This window comes from Molothrus aeneus, chromosome 5, assembly GCF_037042795.1.
Source record: "Molothrus aeneus isolate 106 chromosome 5, BPBGC_Maene_1.0, whole genome shotgun sequence".
Taxonomy (NCBI): Eukaryota; Metazoa; Chordata; class Aves; order Passeriformes; family Icteridae; genus Molothrus; species Molothrus aeneus.
In genome coordinates this window covers 25,899,048-25,915,808 of record NC_089650.1, presented here as the reverse complement: position 1 = coordinate 25,915,808, position 16,761 = coordinate 25,899,048, and the positions used below count along the sequence as shown (strand labels likewise).

General features: G+C 40.8%; 1 protein-coding gene across 3 annotated transcripts in view; it reads left to right on the top strand.

The window, feature by feature from the left end:
* CRADD (CASP2 and RIPK1 domain containing adaptor with death domain) overlaps positions 1–16,424 on the top strand; it is a 74,991-nt gene extending 58,567 nt beyond the window's left edge. For all 3 annotated transcript variants that reach the window (XM_066550028.1, XM_066550030.1, XM_066550029.1), the window contains exon 3: positions 15,905–16,424. In XM_066550028.1, coding sequence (XP_066406125.1) covers positions 15,905–16,200 — 296 coding nt within the window. In that variant the 3' untranslated portion in view covers positions 16,201–16,424. The remainder of the gene's footprint in view (positions 1–15,904) is intronic.
* The last annotated feature ends 337 nt before the right edge of the window (positions 16,425–16,761 follow it).

Sequence of the window (16,761 nt, the reverse complement as noted above, 5' to 3'; positions counted from 1 at the left end):
TTTGAAATCATGTTTCCAAGTGAGGGAAGAAACCAAATTAAGGTGAGCATAGGGAATTTCCTAATCATCTCGTACCCTGAAAAAAAGGTTTGCTGTTTATGTGAAAGACAGGAGGCATGATTTTGCAATTACAACATATGATAAAGGCTCCAGAAATCTTGACTTTTTAGTTCTACCACAGATCTGTCTACCATTCCCTCCTCTCCCTGCCCTTTCCTTTTTTAAAATTGGTCTAGGAGGACCTTGGAGTCTTGTGAGGAAGGAATCACAAGTTGTCTGATGTTGCAGAATATCAGGACCCATTGGTTTTGTTCTGCAACACACCTAGATTTCCTGCCACAAACAACAGTAGGGTGGATCTAGAATCAGACCATTGTGTGGGTGGGGATGCAGGACACTTCATGTGCTGTCTAAATAAAGATATTACATGCTAGTATTGCTTCAGACAGAAAATGTCTACAGTGTTCATAAACTACCCTTTGCTTTGGGAAATGGGACTGACACCAGATACTAAAACCTGAAGCTCATGACTTTATCACTTGTGGTTTGGTTTGCTTTTCAGCTCACCGAGCAATACTTTCCTGTTCTAAATACAGCTTATCACACCAAAAATCAGTGCTGCTATTGCAGCTGCAGTGACAGCCCCTGCTTTGAATGAGATATTCCATGTGGAAAGTAGCAATTCCACATAGCACAGCTCGAGGCTCACTGAAGCTAAGGAGGACTGCTGGCTTGGCTGATGCATGCTTCGTGCTGCTTAATTTGGACTGACACCATAACATCTGACCCAGTGGTGCTTTATTGCTGGTGTAGGGTTGCTGTGTTCCAGCTCCAGTTGCTGGATCAACATTTGCTGTTGGTCTGCTGAGAGGTGCATGTGTATTCACGCAGTTGGGGTGTTCCTTCTGCTATTTCTAGGAGCAAGCAAACGCAGAGGTATGGAGGAGAGAAGATGCTGGTTGTTTATCCCCAGAACTCATCATGTTTCTAAGAGCTGTATTTGTGTTGGTTTGTCTGGAACTTCCACCAACGAGGTCACAAGGTTGGATTTCCCCTTGTTTCACGTTTTGTAGATAGTTGTTGAGTTTCAGGAGTTTCACCCTGCTGCTGGGTCGGGGTGGCATGGAGTTACAGCTTGCTGTGCTAGTGAGCCCTGTTGTGCTGTCAGAAGGAGGGATATCCAAAGGAAACTGTGCTGCCCTGTGGTCACAGCACAAACTTGGAGACTGCTGGAAGGGTCCCAGTCAGCTAACAACCTAGCCTTATAGGACATTCCTGGACAAAAATATATATGAAGAAACCCCAGCTGATGAAGGAATAAACTAAATAAGTACGTGTTTCTGTCACTGTCTTTTCTGGGACAGTCTTGCCTTATGTACTTGCTATTGCAAATGAGATTTGGGGTTGTTTCTGTGTCAAAAGCTTTTTTTCATGGGAGATGTGGTACAGCTAGAGTGATGGGTCACCTTCTACACCTGGTAATGCAGGCTCTGTACTGAGTGAGTTTTTACCTGGGAATTCAAATTTTCAAGATAGTCTCAAAAAGCCCCCAGCAAAACAACCCTTCAACACCACCACCACCAGTTAGAGCAGGAAGATGGCTGTAGGTAGATAATTAAAAATTGTGTCATGTTAATTATATAGTCTGGCTAGGTGTATGCTTCTGTAATATCAAAAATAATACTTTGAAGGAGGAAATTAGGGAGATGGCTATTTTTGCATTGGTAAAGAGAGCAGCAGTCTGAAAACAGACTGCTGGGGGGGTTTGGCAGCAAAATCTTAACCCAGCAGCCATCATGCTTTGCCATCTGCTCAGACAAAGCACACGTGAAACAAGGCTGACTCCTGAGTTGTCACCAAGCCAGTGTGTGGGACATACAAACACGGTTCTTGTCAGTGACTGAAGGGTCCCAAACCTGCTCACAGCCCTGCCCATCAATGCCATTGGAAAATCAGTGGCCTCAGCACCTTTTTCTTACCAGCTGCACCCATCTGTGATGCTCTCTCCATGCAGGGGAAGCCCCCTGCAGCTTTTGGCTGCTCTGGTCCTCTCCTTGCTCACCAGGGCTTTCCTCCCTCCTTCTCAAACATGTGGAGGCAGTGGGAATTAACACTGGGAAGTGCAGAGCCAACTGGCAGAAGGAAAGCCTGACAAGCTGTGCATCTACACTGGGATTCAGGGTTTGATTTATACAACTGAAACCCTGAAAAGAGGTTTTAAAAAATACAGCTCGAGAAAAATTCAAGCTGACCTCTTGCCACACAGCTGGAATCTGTGCTAAGTGAAACAGAAGTACCAGGTCTTTGCTACCTTCCACACCAAATGACAGTATTAACTGGACCCTTATTTAGGAAATTTTAAGTTTAAAATATGGCTTCTGAACCTTACTGAGCCAAAACAAAACAAAACAAAAGAGCAACCAAACAAAACAAACCTGTAAAAGCTCCCTCTTGGTGGAAATTTTTTGTGGGTTTTTTCCCAACAGAAGGTGAGGAAAGCATTATTCTCTGTGTCACTCTCCTTCCTGCTCAAAATAATGGGGGAAGGACAGAAAAAGTTGGAAAAGGAGGAGAAAAAGAAAAAAACAAATGGGTTTTTTAAAAGTAGGAGGGGATTTTTGTAATGGAAAAACTTGCAACATACCTTTGACAGACAAGTCCACCTATCCAGCAGGAGGGCTGCATGCCTGCCCAGCAGGGGTTGGGGAACAGACCAGCTGCCTTTCTCTGGTGGGCAGATGTGGTGGTAGCACATTGTCCCATCTCCAGAATCCTCCAGCAATTGTAACATGAGGCAGGGAGGAGAAGAGAGATTGAGAAGGTGGCAGAAGGTGGGAATAGACTAAGTCAGTGCTAAGAGTAAGAGGCCAAAAGGAATCTACATTGTGAACTGTCCTGGAAAAACTATCACTTTGTGTAAATGCAGACATCAGAATTTGATTCAAAGGTATATTTTTCCATATTAAACCCAATGCCTTAAAATCCCATGTGAAGCAGCTGGCAGAGTAGAGGTGAGGTGCAGATATGTACCTATTTGTTTGCATAACATTTCAGCCTTTCTAGCTCAAATAGCAAATGACCCCTTTGGTTGTCTGCCCCCTTTTTTTTTTCTGTACCTTAGTGGATTTCCATATTCTAGTATGCTCAGTTCCTTACTCAAGATTACTTGGGACAATCTATTATTTACTTTTCTGGGACCTGGTTAATTAAGTCTTTGATTAAAACTGCAGAGGTGAAGCAGGGTTCCATCAGCATCTGAAGATGGGCACCTTTCAAAGCTGTGGTGATGAGTAGGAAATCCAGGATAGATGAGCTGCTGGGCTGGTGGCTCCTCTGGTGCTCTTCCTTTTTCACGTGTGTAGACTCAGCTCTTTGGAGTTATTTGAACGTAATCCTGGCAAACTCTGTGTACATAACCTAATACATACAAAGCCTTTTTCACAACCCACACCTGAGACTGCAAGCTCCCCTCCCTAAATGTTTGTGTTTAGCAGAACATCTCCCCTCCCAGTCACATGGGGAGCATGCAGACAGTACAGTGTGGAAGCCATAAAAGACAGTAGTTCACATACAAGAAAGGCTAGGAGGCTGATGGTTGAGGGTTCCTGGAAAGCCTGGGATGCTGTATAAATGAGGTCACATCTAAAACATCTTCAAATATGTTTCTAAAGCAAATGTTGCACAATTAAATTAAGGCTGCAGAGGAATAAAAAAGTAGAGATGGATTTGTTTTTCTGTTGAGGAGCACAAAGATGTTATATTTAATGATTCACACTGAAAAATGTGGACTTCAAAATTAAAGCCACAGCTGTGTTGTCAGTCAAAGAAAATATATTGGATTGGGACATACAGAGCTGTAGACCACTGTGTAAAACCTGAGGAGTTCTCACTTTCTCTTTCTAGCAGAGATATGTATTTTCCTGGGCTTTCTGGTTTGGTCTAATGTGAACATTCATGCAGTAATTATCTTTTTTCTCAGGGTCAGAGACTGATAACCACTAGAGCTGTGCTGCAGATTGCTTCAGCTGCCTCCTGCTGTCCCTGCATGTAGCTCTGATCTTACTTGATAGATATTCTCAAGCTGTGTTCCTTAGGGTCTTTGAAAGAGTATTCTGTGGGTTTACAGAGCTACAATTTTTTTTTTCAGTTGTGTCTCTGAGACATTTCTCTATGTCGCTTGAAATTCCTTCACCAAGCTTTTGTTCGGCTGTTCCAAACAGACTTGCTCCCTGTAAAATCTGTGCTCCTGCCTTACTTACAGACACAGGCATCTTTGGTTGACTGAGTTTCTCTACTTTCATGTGGAAATACTTGCATGACACAAAGAACCATATTAAAAATGGCTTCTACTTTCTTTGCTTGTTTTACAGAGGGGGTCTGTTAAGTCTCTTTGTCAAATGCTTTAGACCTGGATTGTTTAAAAAGGAGGTGTGGCTTCTTGAGGTAATCTAAGGATACTTGTCCCAAGACTCACAATCTGCCTGCACAGAGCTTCCTGAAAACAGTAAGGCTTTTTACAGTTTTCAGCTTGACTATTCCCATTTACTTGGCAATTTTTGACATGAAAACCTTTATACCTGTATAAATGCCAAGATGCCTCAAGCAAGGATTTTTCTTGGGGTGCCTGAAGTTCTCAAATGTCTCAAATACAGTATAAATATCAGTATGTAATGTCTAGTAAATAGCATATCTTGAAAAGCCTGAGTTGTAGCAGTACCTTCATGTTCTTGTCAACCTCTTTTGAGTAGATAAGAAGCCCCCATTTTCAATCAGCAAGACTGAATAAAGATACTTAAATAGGTCAATACTTAAATAGGTAGATACTTAAATAGGCTTTAGCATTCAACTCCTAGGCTCTGTAACAGACTTAGAAAGCTCGAATCTCCTGAGATCAGAGAACACCAAAGAATTGCAGCCAAATTTTCATCTGTCTTCTGTACTTGGTGCTTGTAAACTTGCACATGAACCCTCTGTTATTAGGATATTTCCACACACTAAAGTGCAAGTGGAAGGCCCAGTTAGGTGGGTAGGCACTGTGTGGTTTATACGCAGCACAGCTGGGTTTTCATACGTTGGCAGAAGGAAGGAAGTGGCAGAAGGAAGGAAGGGGTAGAAGGAAGGAAGGGGCAGAAGGAAGGAAGGAAGGTGGGTTGGTTGTTTAGAGTTGTGGTGGTAACATTTTCAACATTATGGAAAAAAAAGCATCTTGATTTCTTTGTTTCTGAGTTTGTAGAACTTAAAAGATGTTTGCTTAAGCAAAGAAAAAAATCCTTTTTTAACATTTGCTTTCCATTGTTACCTCTAAGAGGTTCCTGTGATGTCAGTTGTCAAGGAAATAACAGCCCTGCTGTCTTGTTTGTGGCAGGATTTCAGGTTTAGTTCCTTCAGGGACACAAACATCACTTGTATTTCTGCATGTTTGGGACAGAAGAGATTGGTCTAGTTTTTAGTTCTGCCTTTTTGTTTTGTTTCAGCCGTACTTAGATTAGACATAGCTGTGCAAAAATCCCAAACCAGGTAAAACAAATCTTTTATGGTCTGCCAATCTTCCAGCCTTTTCATGTGTTAAAATAAAAATGTGTTAAAACATTTTTATTTCTGATTTGTTAGGTACAAAAGCCAAAATGATTGACATTTCAATTCTGGATCAAAGCCTGGCAGCTAGTAGACTACAGAACTATGAGGGAAAATGTTCTCTATGCATGAGACATGAAAATTAATTGTTTAAGCAAAATATTTTTTCAGATGTTTAGGTTTTGCATATGAATCATCCCACTAATACTAGCATAAATCTTCTACAAATAGCCTAAGTAATGCAAATATTTGCCAATACCTTGTTTAATTTTGAACTTACTTCAGTTCCTTTGGCAAAGTGCTATTCCTGAGTGAGTAGAAAAGTAATTGGGTCCTCAGCCCTCGAGTGCATGGTTGCAGCTGTGAGTCATCTCCTTGCTTTCCCTGCTGTCTTGGGATCTCTAATGACTGCAGAGGATCAGCGTGCTGTGTCACCCGGCAGCAGCCATGTCACAGGGCAGCCACGAGCCCTGCAGCTGAGCACATGCTGCAGGGTGTTATGTCACTGCTGACTCAAGGAGGGAAATAAGTGCTCATCCAGTCCCTGCTGGCGTAAAGTGCTCTCTGAGTTAGGACCTTGCTTTCGGAAATTACTTCACCCACGCTCCCGTTTTCACCCTTTTCATACCAGGGTCAAGTGACAGATCCATGACCTGAATTTGTAGAAATGAAATTTTAAAAAAGGAATGAATTTGACTTGTATGTATCTAAGACTTTCATATACTATAATTAAGATTTTGAAAAATTAGGGGGATTTGTGTATACATATATACATACATACATACTATATACATATCTATATCTATATATATACATGTATGTATGTGCACACACACAAATACATTCTAACATTTGCTTTACAGAGAACTAAAAGTCTTGTGGCTGTGACCTTCTAAAATTACAGCCCTATTGGATAGCTAAAATTGCTGTTGGACAGTATGGATCTGTGAAACCAGCCATGAGATTCCAAATTGATTTCTTGCGTATCTTCAACTGACTTGGCACTTGAGAGGGCTGGTTGTGATGCTAAGACTCCCATTCATCTGAAAATGGAGAGAAGCAGGTGATGCCACCTCAAGCCCTCCTTCCTGACACTCGTGGAAAGCACCGTCTTCTCACTCAGGCTGTTGAATTGCATTTGGCAAGCCAGGCATAGCAACTGATGGTAGCTGAGCATTGTATTTTAATACTACTACCTTTTTTTTCCTGTGGATTTTGAAATGTTAAAAAGCCTACTGAAGTTCATAAGCATTTAGAGCACTGATACAAAAAATGGAAGAAAAAAAGAAACCAGCAGGGGTCTACGTTTGTGTTGCTTATGGCATTTTGTGGAGTCTTTTACACCGATGCAAAATGTCTTTAAAAAGACACTAAACAAACCTGTTGCACTTTGTTTATTTGTTTTGCATGGATGTAAATGATTAAATAAAATGCCAAGCACTGGAGGATTCAGCAGAATGATAGTACTGTTTTAGCTTGCTCTGCGTGGCTTGTTCTATTAATACATGTTTGTGGTCAGAAAGGAATGCAGTCTCACTTCACTATAATATATGCAGTATTAATTTTGGTTTGACACCTGCCAGGCAAAGATCCTCACCAGCCAAAGGCATTCTTCACAACCAAGCTCCATCTGTTGTGCAGATCTTTGATATTTCTCATGACTTGAGCCAAAGCAAAAAGAAGAGCCAACTTGAAGGAAAAAAAAATCTTGAGGAGGAATGAAAAGTTCTGTCAAGGCTAAATATAATGGCTTATTGTCACATTTGGTTTAAGTCCTGTGAGGGAAACATGTGTGATTAGTTTTGTTTTAGAAGAAAACAGTCCTTCATACTAGCAGTGTCATTGTTGTTGTTGTTGCATGAAAGGAGTATTGATAGCTGAAGTTCAAACATGTGATTTTATTGCTGAAATGCTGTAGTCTTTAGAAAGATTTCTTGATAAAAGTTGCTAGTAAAAAAAGTTTACTCACTTATTGTACTCAGCAGATTAAAAGCCTAAGGAATCTTTGATTCTTGCGTGCAAAGGAGCAGCAGGATTAACACTTGCCTCAGCTCTTTGAAAGACAGCTCAGGCTTTTTGAAATAAGCATTCAAGTAATGTCTGTCAAAAGAAGATAGCTTCCAATCCCTTGACAAAAGTTGCATGATGATTTTGTCACCTCACTGACAAAACAATCATTAATTGCTCCAGTTGGCTTTGTTTTTCACTTAGAGTGGGTGAATTAATCTGTCAGAGCTGCCCAACCCACAAGGGTAAATATTTGCCTCCTATGATACCATGAGACATCTACAACAAATATGAATGTATTTTATGATCATCACAACTTCATATAATCACCTGCTGATCATTTATTTTTATTTGTGATAGCGTGGAGAAGAAACAACTTGACTAAGAAATTATGGCTCTGTGGGCTTCAGATCTGTAATTAGTGGTTGAAAGTTCTGTATTATCAAGCACCATTCAATTCACTAGGAACTGCAGAGCATTGAAAACTGTATAGAAATGCAGTGACATACTTCAGAATTTGATTTTTTCAGCATTATTTGTAGGGTTGTCTGTTGCTGTAACTGCTGGCCTGGAAAACAAAACCTCTCATCTCTACTCTTTCAGACCAGCAAGTGTCTTTGTGCTGTCTAGTAGTTCCTGAAAGCTTGAATGTTCCACAGAACTTAACAATTCAGTAGGTATTTCTTTTTTCCCTTAGTGTATTGCTGCATGCTGAACCTGTTCATGCATTTGTATCAAAGGTACACTGCAAAGATGCCATCATTAGCTGTGGTTTCAGTGCTCATGCATATTACTCACTTATGTATGACAATATAGAAATCAATAGGAAATATTAAGCAAATTTTACTTCTACTTCAGTGTCTAGAGCAACATCAAATGCAAGCTATAAAGCCACAGTATGATTAAATCTAATCCTGACTGTAATGTAGGGTCATCCTGCCTGAAAAGAGAGTAAACATTATATTGTGTTATGTTTCTGTTTACTTTGCATAGGTGCTCTTTTCCTTGCTTGCATCTGCAGCTGCCACTTATTTATGAAATTAATTATTTGATCTCACAGTATATAGTAGTAGAGAAGTACTGTGTGATTGTAATTAATTTCTTTTCATGGGAGACAAAATAACATCCACACTATTAACTGCTGAAACTTCCTCCCTGCTCTTTCCAGTAAAATGTGAACAAAGATGTGAAAACCTGATCTCTTTCAGTTCCTTAAACATGGGGATTGTTCCCTATGGCTTGAAAAGGATGGAAATTGAATAGAGAATTAATTCATTTACAGACTTCTCTGACAATCTGTTTAATATAGATTATACTGAAGATTATCAGTATAGCAGAGATCTGTAGAGGTACAAAACCTGTAGGAGAGATTAAAACATGTCCAAGATAACTGTGTAGCTACTGAAACTGAATAGTGGGAATACAACTGAAAACTTTTGTCATGAAATTTGAATGTTTATGTTTCAGATTTTAGCAGTCTGCTTCCACATCTGCAGCTACTAGGCAGTCCTTAGCAAGTGATAAAGAATGCATGAATTAGCTGCTGGTACTGAGCCAAAATAGAAACATTTGTGTTCTTGAATTGCCTGTAGATTTACAAAATTTTATGCTGTTTTTCTTCCCCTAATACCCAAAATGTACTTAACGTCACAAAGTGTGGTATTTTAGAGCTCACAGAGGAGAAGAGCTGCCAACAAATGAAGATATATGTACTTTTTAATTACACCACCAATGCAGAGTCCCAGCAAGCTTTTGGCAGAAAGGAGCTGAATTTGGTACCTTGGGTGGATTGTGCTTCACTTCAGGGAAGTGCCATAGATTTGGTTACCAAAGGATCATGGTCACAATTTATTCTGCATATTGGCTGTCATATGTATGGTAGATTCCAGTTTTTTAGAAATAAGACAGAGAACTTAGTATCTTTTAATTCAAGTCACAAAAACCAGTACAATGAGGAAGAATGCAGCCAGTCTTAAAAATGTATTTCATATTTGCTTTCATTTTGATTAGTGCCTTTCATAATTTAATTAATATACTTGGAAATGTAAATTACCATGACAGAAGTATGCTTAAGTGTGTTTTATGATCACTAATTGACAGAAGTTGGTTTTATTCATGTAAATTCCGTATATAATGTTTGCATTCATCAGATCAGAAGTTACCGAGTTACAGAGACTGTGAAGCACGACTACTCAAACAAACATAAAATTCTCTTCTCTGGCACTCCAGTCATTTATGGCTGCAGGCTGGCTTATGAATTTGAATGTGATATAGGAAGAGGACAGGCATTTTCCTGCAGTTTCACCTGTTAATATAGTGTTGGGAGAGTACATCTGAACAAAAAAGCAGCAGAGCAACTGTACTAATGGAGACTTACTGTAACCTCCCATTTTCTTTTCTAACGAATCAAGCCAAGCCATCCCCTGCAGTTACCCAAGAATTTCTCTTTATTCCATCCTTCTCACCAGGATCTCCACCATAATCTTGTGGTTCACTTCAGTGATCTGTAGCACTTACTGGGATCCCTCAAAATGCTTCTTCTCTGCTGTCCCTTTGATCCAGCATCTCTGGCAGCTCAGGGCAGTTGCAGCTTCTAGAAATCTCCAGTCTCTCCATTAGTGGGAATATTACATAGTGTCCTTCAGTTCAGGTTCTGCAACCCCACCTTGCTGCTCATGACAGCCTGTCCCAACCTCATCTGCCAAGAGTTATCTTTCTTCATCACACACTCTCACTGTTTTGCTCACTCCAAGGGGATTTTACTCTAAAGTAATTGTACCTATTTATGTGCACGTTGTTTGCTGTTGTGACATTCAGTCGGTAAATAATTTCTGTAACATAGAACAGCTGCCAAAACACACAGCACACAGCCTTGGCAACCATGCCCATTCTGTACCCAGTGCTGGCTCTGTGGCTCAGGCTAGTTGAATAAGTGGGCTGGAGGGAAGCAGAACCTCACACTACATTCATTATTAGGGATGTTTTCCTTTAGCTGAAGTGCCCTACATGCTACTGATGGCATGTTAGCCATGATGGTTCTGAGGAGCTTCAGAGTCCCTTTTAGCTTAATTTCCTCTAGTAACCAGGGCCATGCACTCCTCTGCTGTGGGGTGTTGTGTGTATGCATGTACCCCTATAGCCTCTGAACCTCTTGTCCAAAATCAAGAAGCCTGTCTGTTTGCTGTTGAGTAAAGGAGCAGTTTCATGAGTGTCTTGAGAATAGGTAAGCAGCTGGAGAAGACCTGAAGTCAGCTGTAGGATTCACATCCTTGGGGGGGAAATGAGGCTTCTTTGGCTTGCTGCTTGTAGAACCTCTTAATCTAACTCTACCACTTCTCAGGGAAGAGCTGTTCTCCAGATGCCAGAAAAGATGATTAAAGAGGACTCTGAAATGCTTGCTGTGAACTCTTCAGAAATCATGACGAGGATCTGATAAGAGGGTTCAGTGAAGAGCAGTCAGCGTCTTGAGTCCAGATTGCGAAGGACTCCACACACCTAGCGGGGAGATGCTGAGGCCAGATGCATGCCCAAGCAGTTACTCCTCTTTACAGTCCCATTCCAGTTATGGAAGGTCTGAAGACCAGACTCTCTGACATGTTTCTGATGTGATTATATAAAAATTAGAGTATTTTCCTAGCATTGTTCCTGCCAAGGGCTCTTGCATGCTTCATTTCAGCATACTGCTTGATTCCCAGGAGGGTTTTCTCTCAAGCAGGTGCTGTACTGGAGGCTAGGAAGCATTCTTGACCTTCCCAGCGAAATCTTTATCTTTTTTCTGTAATGATTTACCCAGAGAAATGGACTGTGTCTGTGCACCTCAGCATTAGAATGTGCAGCTCAGAGATAGCTGGATTCCCCCTTCCTCTTCCAGAGCTCCTTCTATCTTATCCAACAAGTATGTACATGGTCCTTTAGGTGGATAAAATACAGAGGAAGTGCTGGAAGCAGAGACCAGTCTACAGAAACACCTTTCCCAACAGACAGATTTATTAGTTATTAGATAAAAGATGGGTCATGATATATCCCTGACTCTTCAATTGTCTCCTGAACTACCTGTGGCATTGTTCTTATAGGATTAGGCAGCAACTGACTGAGACTTTTTCAGTACTTTCGATTCAGGTGCAATTTCCATCCAAGTCCCTTTTACACAGCAGGGACCAAAACCCAAAAAGTTGAGTTTGTATTAAAATGTAATGACTTTGCAGGGGAGAAGTCTCTCTGAAATGCCAACAAATGCTTTTGGTCATGCACAAAGAAGTCACATGTACATGGAGAAGGGTCCTTTAGCTAAAACTGTAAGGCACATTGGGCCCCAGCAGTTCTGAGGGATTAGCTGGGTACTTCACAGGTCACCCAGAAATGCCTCAGCCCTTTTGACTGCTGTCTCCTGTGTGGGCCTTATCTTACATCCTCCCATTTGTGCCAAGTGGGACACAGCTGAGGTGAGTTTGTTTTCTGTCCCCCTGATTTTTCCAGTATCTTCTTGGTGTCTCCTACTGAAAAGCTCCAGAGGTTCTGAAGAAAAAAAAATGCAAAATGGTGACTGTCTGCCTTTGCCCCATGTGGTTTTTTGTATCTTTGTTATTTGGGTGACTCTGTTTTGTCTGGTCTATATCTGTGATACTATTTATATCCAGCTCTGTTTCCTGTCCACATTCACCAGCACCATTGTAACTCTTGGTTTGTCCAATGGCCTGGAAGTACAGATGAACACATAGGCCACAAGTTGTCAACATCTCCTGTTTTTTAACTGGAACAATTAGGATAAAGCTTAGTGTGGATGAGCTTCCTTCAGCAGCCATGGGGAGAGGCACATTCCCTCATGCTACAGCTTTGACTAGAAGAAGCCACAGGTCTTTCTCTGGGTCAGTTTCAACTTCACAACCAGTGCAGAGAGTGTCCTTCCCATCTCCAGCCCTGTGGAAGGGGATTTTCATGGTCCCAAGAACCAGGTGGCTGGTGGTCCCAAGAAAGCACCAGGCTGTCTCTCTCCCCAGCACAGAGCTGTTGGCTCCTCATTCCTCAGGATCTTAGTGGCTTCAGCACGAGCAGTGAGACTTCAGCCTCTAAATCTCTGCGGCATGCGGCCCTGGCACCCTGCAGCTTGGACCGTGCCCACAGCTGGACAGAGTGTTTCACTTGGTGCTCTCACTGGAGGCGACAGCAGCACAAATTCCTTCTCCAGAGCAACCCTCAACACCCTCTGGTGGTGCCCCAGGCACCACCACTGCTCCTTCCACATCTTCCCATTTTTACCAGCGCAGTCCTCGTTTTGCTAAGCGGAAGCACATGCCTGACAGAAGAAAAACTTGACCTTTTTTTTTTTTTTTTTTCAAAAATGAGGTCTCAGTATCCTAAAAGTACCTTTCAAATGCAACTGCAGAATCTGCATAATTGAAACTTCTGCTCTAATCTCATCACCTCCCTCAGGCAGTTCCTGACAAGTGGAGATTATAAATGAGAGTTTGTAGTAAACATAGCTAAAAAAAGGTGTCTTTATTATTTTTGCAATATATTCAAAGCAGTTTGGGCATGAGCACAGAGAACTCATTTCTATTTCACCTCAAATGCCATTATGTTTATTAAATTAGGAGTAGCGTTAATCCTAGAACATATTGAGATCTTTTTGTGATTTTGCATTTGTCATAACTGAAAGATCTCACTAAATATTTCTCTATACCTCTAAATAATATTGCCTGTCATGTAATATTTATCTCCAATTTTCCTCAGTGTTTTTGTATCAGAACTGAAAATGAGCTATCACAGAAAATAAAATGGGACTGAAATACCAGTCCTTTGTATTAAATTTAACATTTGGCTTCTGTCCCAGAGTTTTCCACATCCATATTAGAATCAGATGGTAGTGTAAGATGAAAAGATCTCCTGGATGGGTTTTATTCTGATCCTTATTAAAGGGCTGATAACAGACTGAAGGCAAGATAGTTGTTGTTGTAAAGTCTGCTTAATATCAAAGGCTGGATGGACAAGCTGACATGTATTATTGTTAGGCCTTCCTGCCTGATCACATTTCAGTATCATAAAATCATTCTGCTAGTGGATGTGACGTATGAAAACTTCAGTGTGAGAGCAAAAAGCCCAGGCTGTCAGGTATTGCTGCTGTGGGTACACAGTAGCTGACCATAAGCCAAAGAAAGGGTTTAATACCAAAAAGTATTGTTGGTGACAGCACAGTGTAGCTATATTTATTTTATTCTCAGCTATTTGCATTCATGAAAGACACTGCCTTGTCCTTGACTTGCCTGTGAAACTGGTATCACATCTGGTGTGACAGCATAGGGCAGCCCCACAGGTATTACTCAGCCTTCTTCAGAAGCTGTGCATCCTCTGCCCTATCCACAAACCAGCACTTGCCCCAGATTCCTTTGGCTGTTTGGAGACAGAAAGATGAAAAGACCTAAATATTCTTCAGAAAGTAATTTTCTCTTTACTCAAAGTAGCTTTGTATAGTTCTTGTGTATTATTTGGCTGAAATTGTACAAACATTTGCAGGCTCTGGGTCTTCTATGCAAAAACAATACTTTTGATAAAATGAAGGAATGGTGCTTTTTGGAGTTTCTGTTCTGCTGTAGTGGAGACTGTGAGCATGATATTGGAGCTATAAATTAGATTTTGCAAAGCAGCATTTCTGTAGGGAGTCTGCTGCTTCAGACCAACAGGCTATAATCAGCATTTTTCAAGGGGGTATTTTGCCCATGTTTTGTTGCAGTATCTTCAGCAAGAGAAGTAGAGCAGCAATTGCAGACTGCATTGACTCTTTGTTTCAGCTTTTGATCACAAAGGCTATCAAAGAACAAATATGCTTTGTAGGTATTCTGTGCTGCTTTTCTAAATGTACCTTTTTAAAGGCTGGCATATGGTTTGAACTTATAGGCAGAGAATGATTTTGCTGTCACTGGCTGTTTACAGCATCAACATCAACATTTGAGCTTGTACCTAATGCTCCTTTTACAATCAGTGGAGAGAAATGTGCACATTTAGTGGAGTTAATTATTCTGATTATTTTAGACATCTTCTTTCCAGTGAAAGGATTTGTATTTTAGAAGAGTCTATTTCTCTTCTCAGCAGTAATTAATCCTAGCATATTTAGTTCAGGAGGTTTTACCTGTAGTTAGGTGAGCTGGATCCCACACAGCATGTTTCTGAATACTATGTATTCTCACTTGACTGCTGACACTTTTTTGTATTAATACTTTTGGGGTTTTATTTTAATTATCAGATTATCCTAGGGAACACATAAAGAGATCAATTGTGAATGCAAAAAAATTTCATTCAGTCCCTACAAGATTTTTACTGCTGATAATTACAGCTATCTAATGCTTCCTATGAAGGCTGTTTTGGTAGTTGCATTGATCCTGTCCTCCTCAGGTTCCAGTTCAATGTGAAGTGTCTCTTTGGATGAAGAGTGCATTCTCTTGGGTACGTGGACAATCCTAAGGGACCTAACATCAGGCAAAAATCTCTGAGAAAAAAGGGGACCTCCTTGCATTCTCCTGAAAACATCTTCAAAGAGGTCAGATGAGTGGAGCTGTAGCACACGCATGCCTGATTTCAGGAATGTTACAAGATCTGAGAACAAGAACTGAGGGATAAGGAAGCATAATTTGTATTTGTGAACAGTGTTGATGCCCTGTTCATTTGGGTTCATCTGAACCATGCTTATGGCTTCATTCAAATAGAGGAAAAGCCCTCAAGGCTGGTCTCCTCAAGATGAGTTTGCCATGTATGACAGGGCAGAAAGGGTTAAGTGGTGTCTTAGGACAGAATTTCCTGCGAACAACCCTCTGAGAAAAAAAATAGTGTAATACCTATTAACTAAGGAATCAAAGTTATTTCTGAAGTGTATAAATGGAGTCCCAGAATAGGAGTAATAAGGTATTATTAGTCCCATGTTTGTCACTTGTCACTGTATCATACTGGTGCAAGCATATTGAGGATGATGGCTGCTGGAAACAGGTTCCCTGAAAACCTTTCTTGTTCACTACCCCAAAATTTATAAGTACTTTTGGAGGTCTTTGCTTTGGTGTACAGTTCTGATGTCTGGGTTACTGACATTGAAAACCACAAGGCTCCCTAGTATGGTCTACTGAGCATTAGTTTTCCTCTGATTAATCTTCTGGTTGATCATGTTATTAATTTTTCTAGGTAAATATGTATTCTGTTTCTTTAATTAATTAACTCTTTTGCCTCAGCTTTGCTCATTCTTGTTCCCTTCTTTGTCAAGGTCTCCCATTAACTCTTGCAGCATTGCCTAGTGACATACATGCTTTTTCTTTCTCTTTTTGTTTTTTCTCCTCTTTTACAGACCTCCCTGAAGTTGCACCATGCATTTTGGAGATGTCGCCAACAGATCAGCAGCTGAACAAGCTGGCAAGGAGGCTGGGACCTGAGTGGGAGCATGTGGCTCTGTGCTTGGGTTTGTCCCACACTGACATCTATCGATGTAAAGTCAATCACCCTCACAACCTGCAGTCACAGATTGTAGCTGCATTTGTGCTATGGAAACAGCGCCTGGGGAAAAAAGCAACAATCCAGAGCCTGCACTCCAGTCTGATGGCAGAGGAAGTGGATCCTTCAGTGATACAGTACATGCTTGAGTGAAGCCATGCCATTTATTCAGAGCCTCCACGGGTTTCGTTCAATTCAGTGAAGAGGATGGAAATGTATGTTGAAGACTGGATGCTTCAAGCTGTAAAAAAAAAATGGGGCTGGGAACTGTGATTTTATTAAGCTTAAACATTCCAGTTTTCTGTGGCATCTTGTGACTTGTAATTCTTTTCATGCCAGATTAATTTTTAGCAGGCATTAAAAAATGGATCACTCTTTCCTGTTCCCTTTTGTGCTATTTCAGTGGGGATATAGGGTGACAAAGTTCTTGCAACCGGCGAGCCTGCAGTGAGTTCAGCAAGGTTTTTGATTTCACCGAGGGAGTAAGACTGGGTTTAACTTATTTTCTGGACTGTGTAGAAGCCTTTTTACTGCTGTTTCATGCTAGTTGCCTGATATAACAGCAAGAAATGAGACTAATCACCATTACTAATTTAACAATTTTACAACAGTTATTGCAGGTGGCTAATTTCACATTTATAAAAGTTTCAGCATGTAGAGTTTCTTGCTAGGATAGATGGTTGGCACTTTGATCTGTCTTTGAAAAAGGCCCTA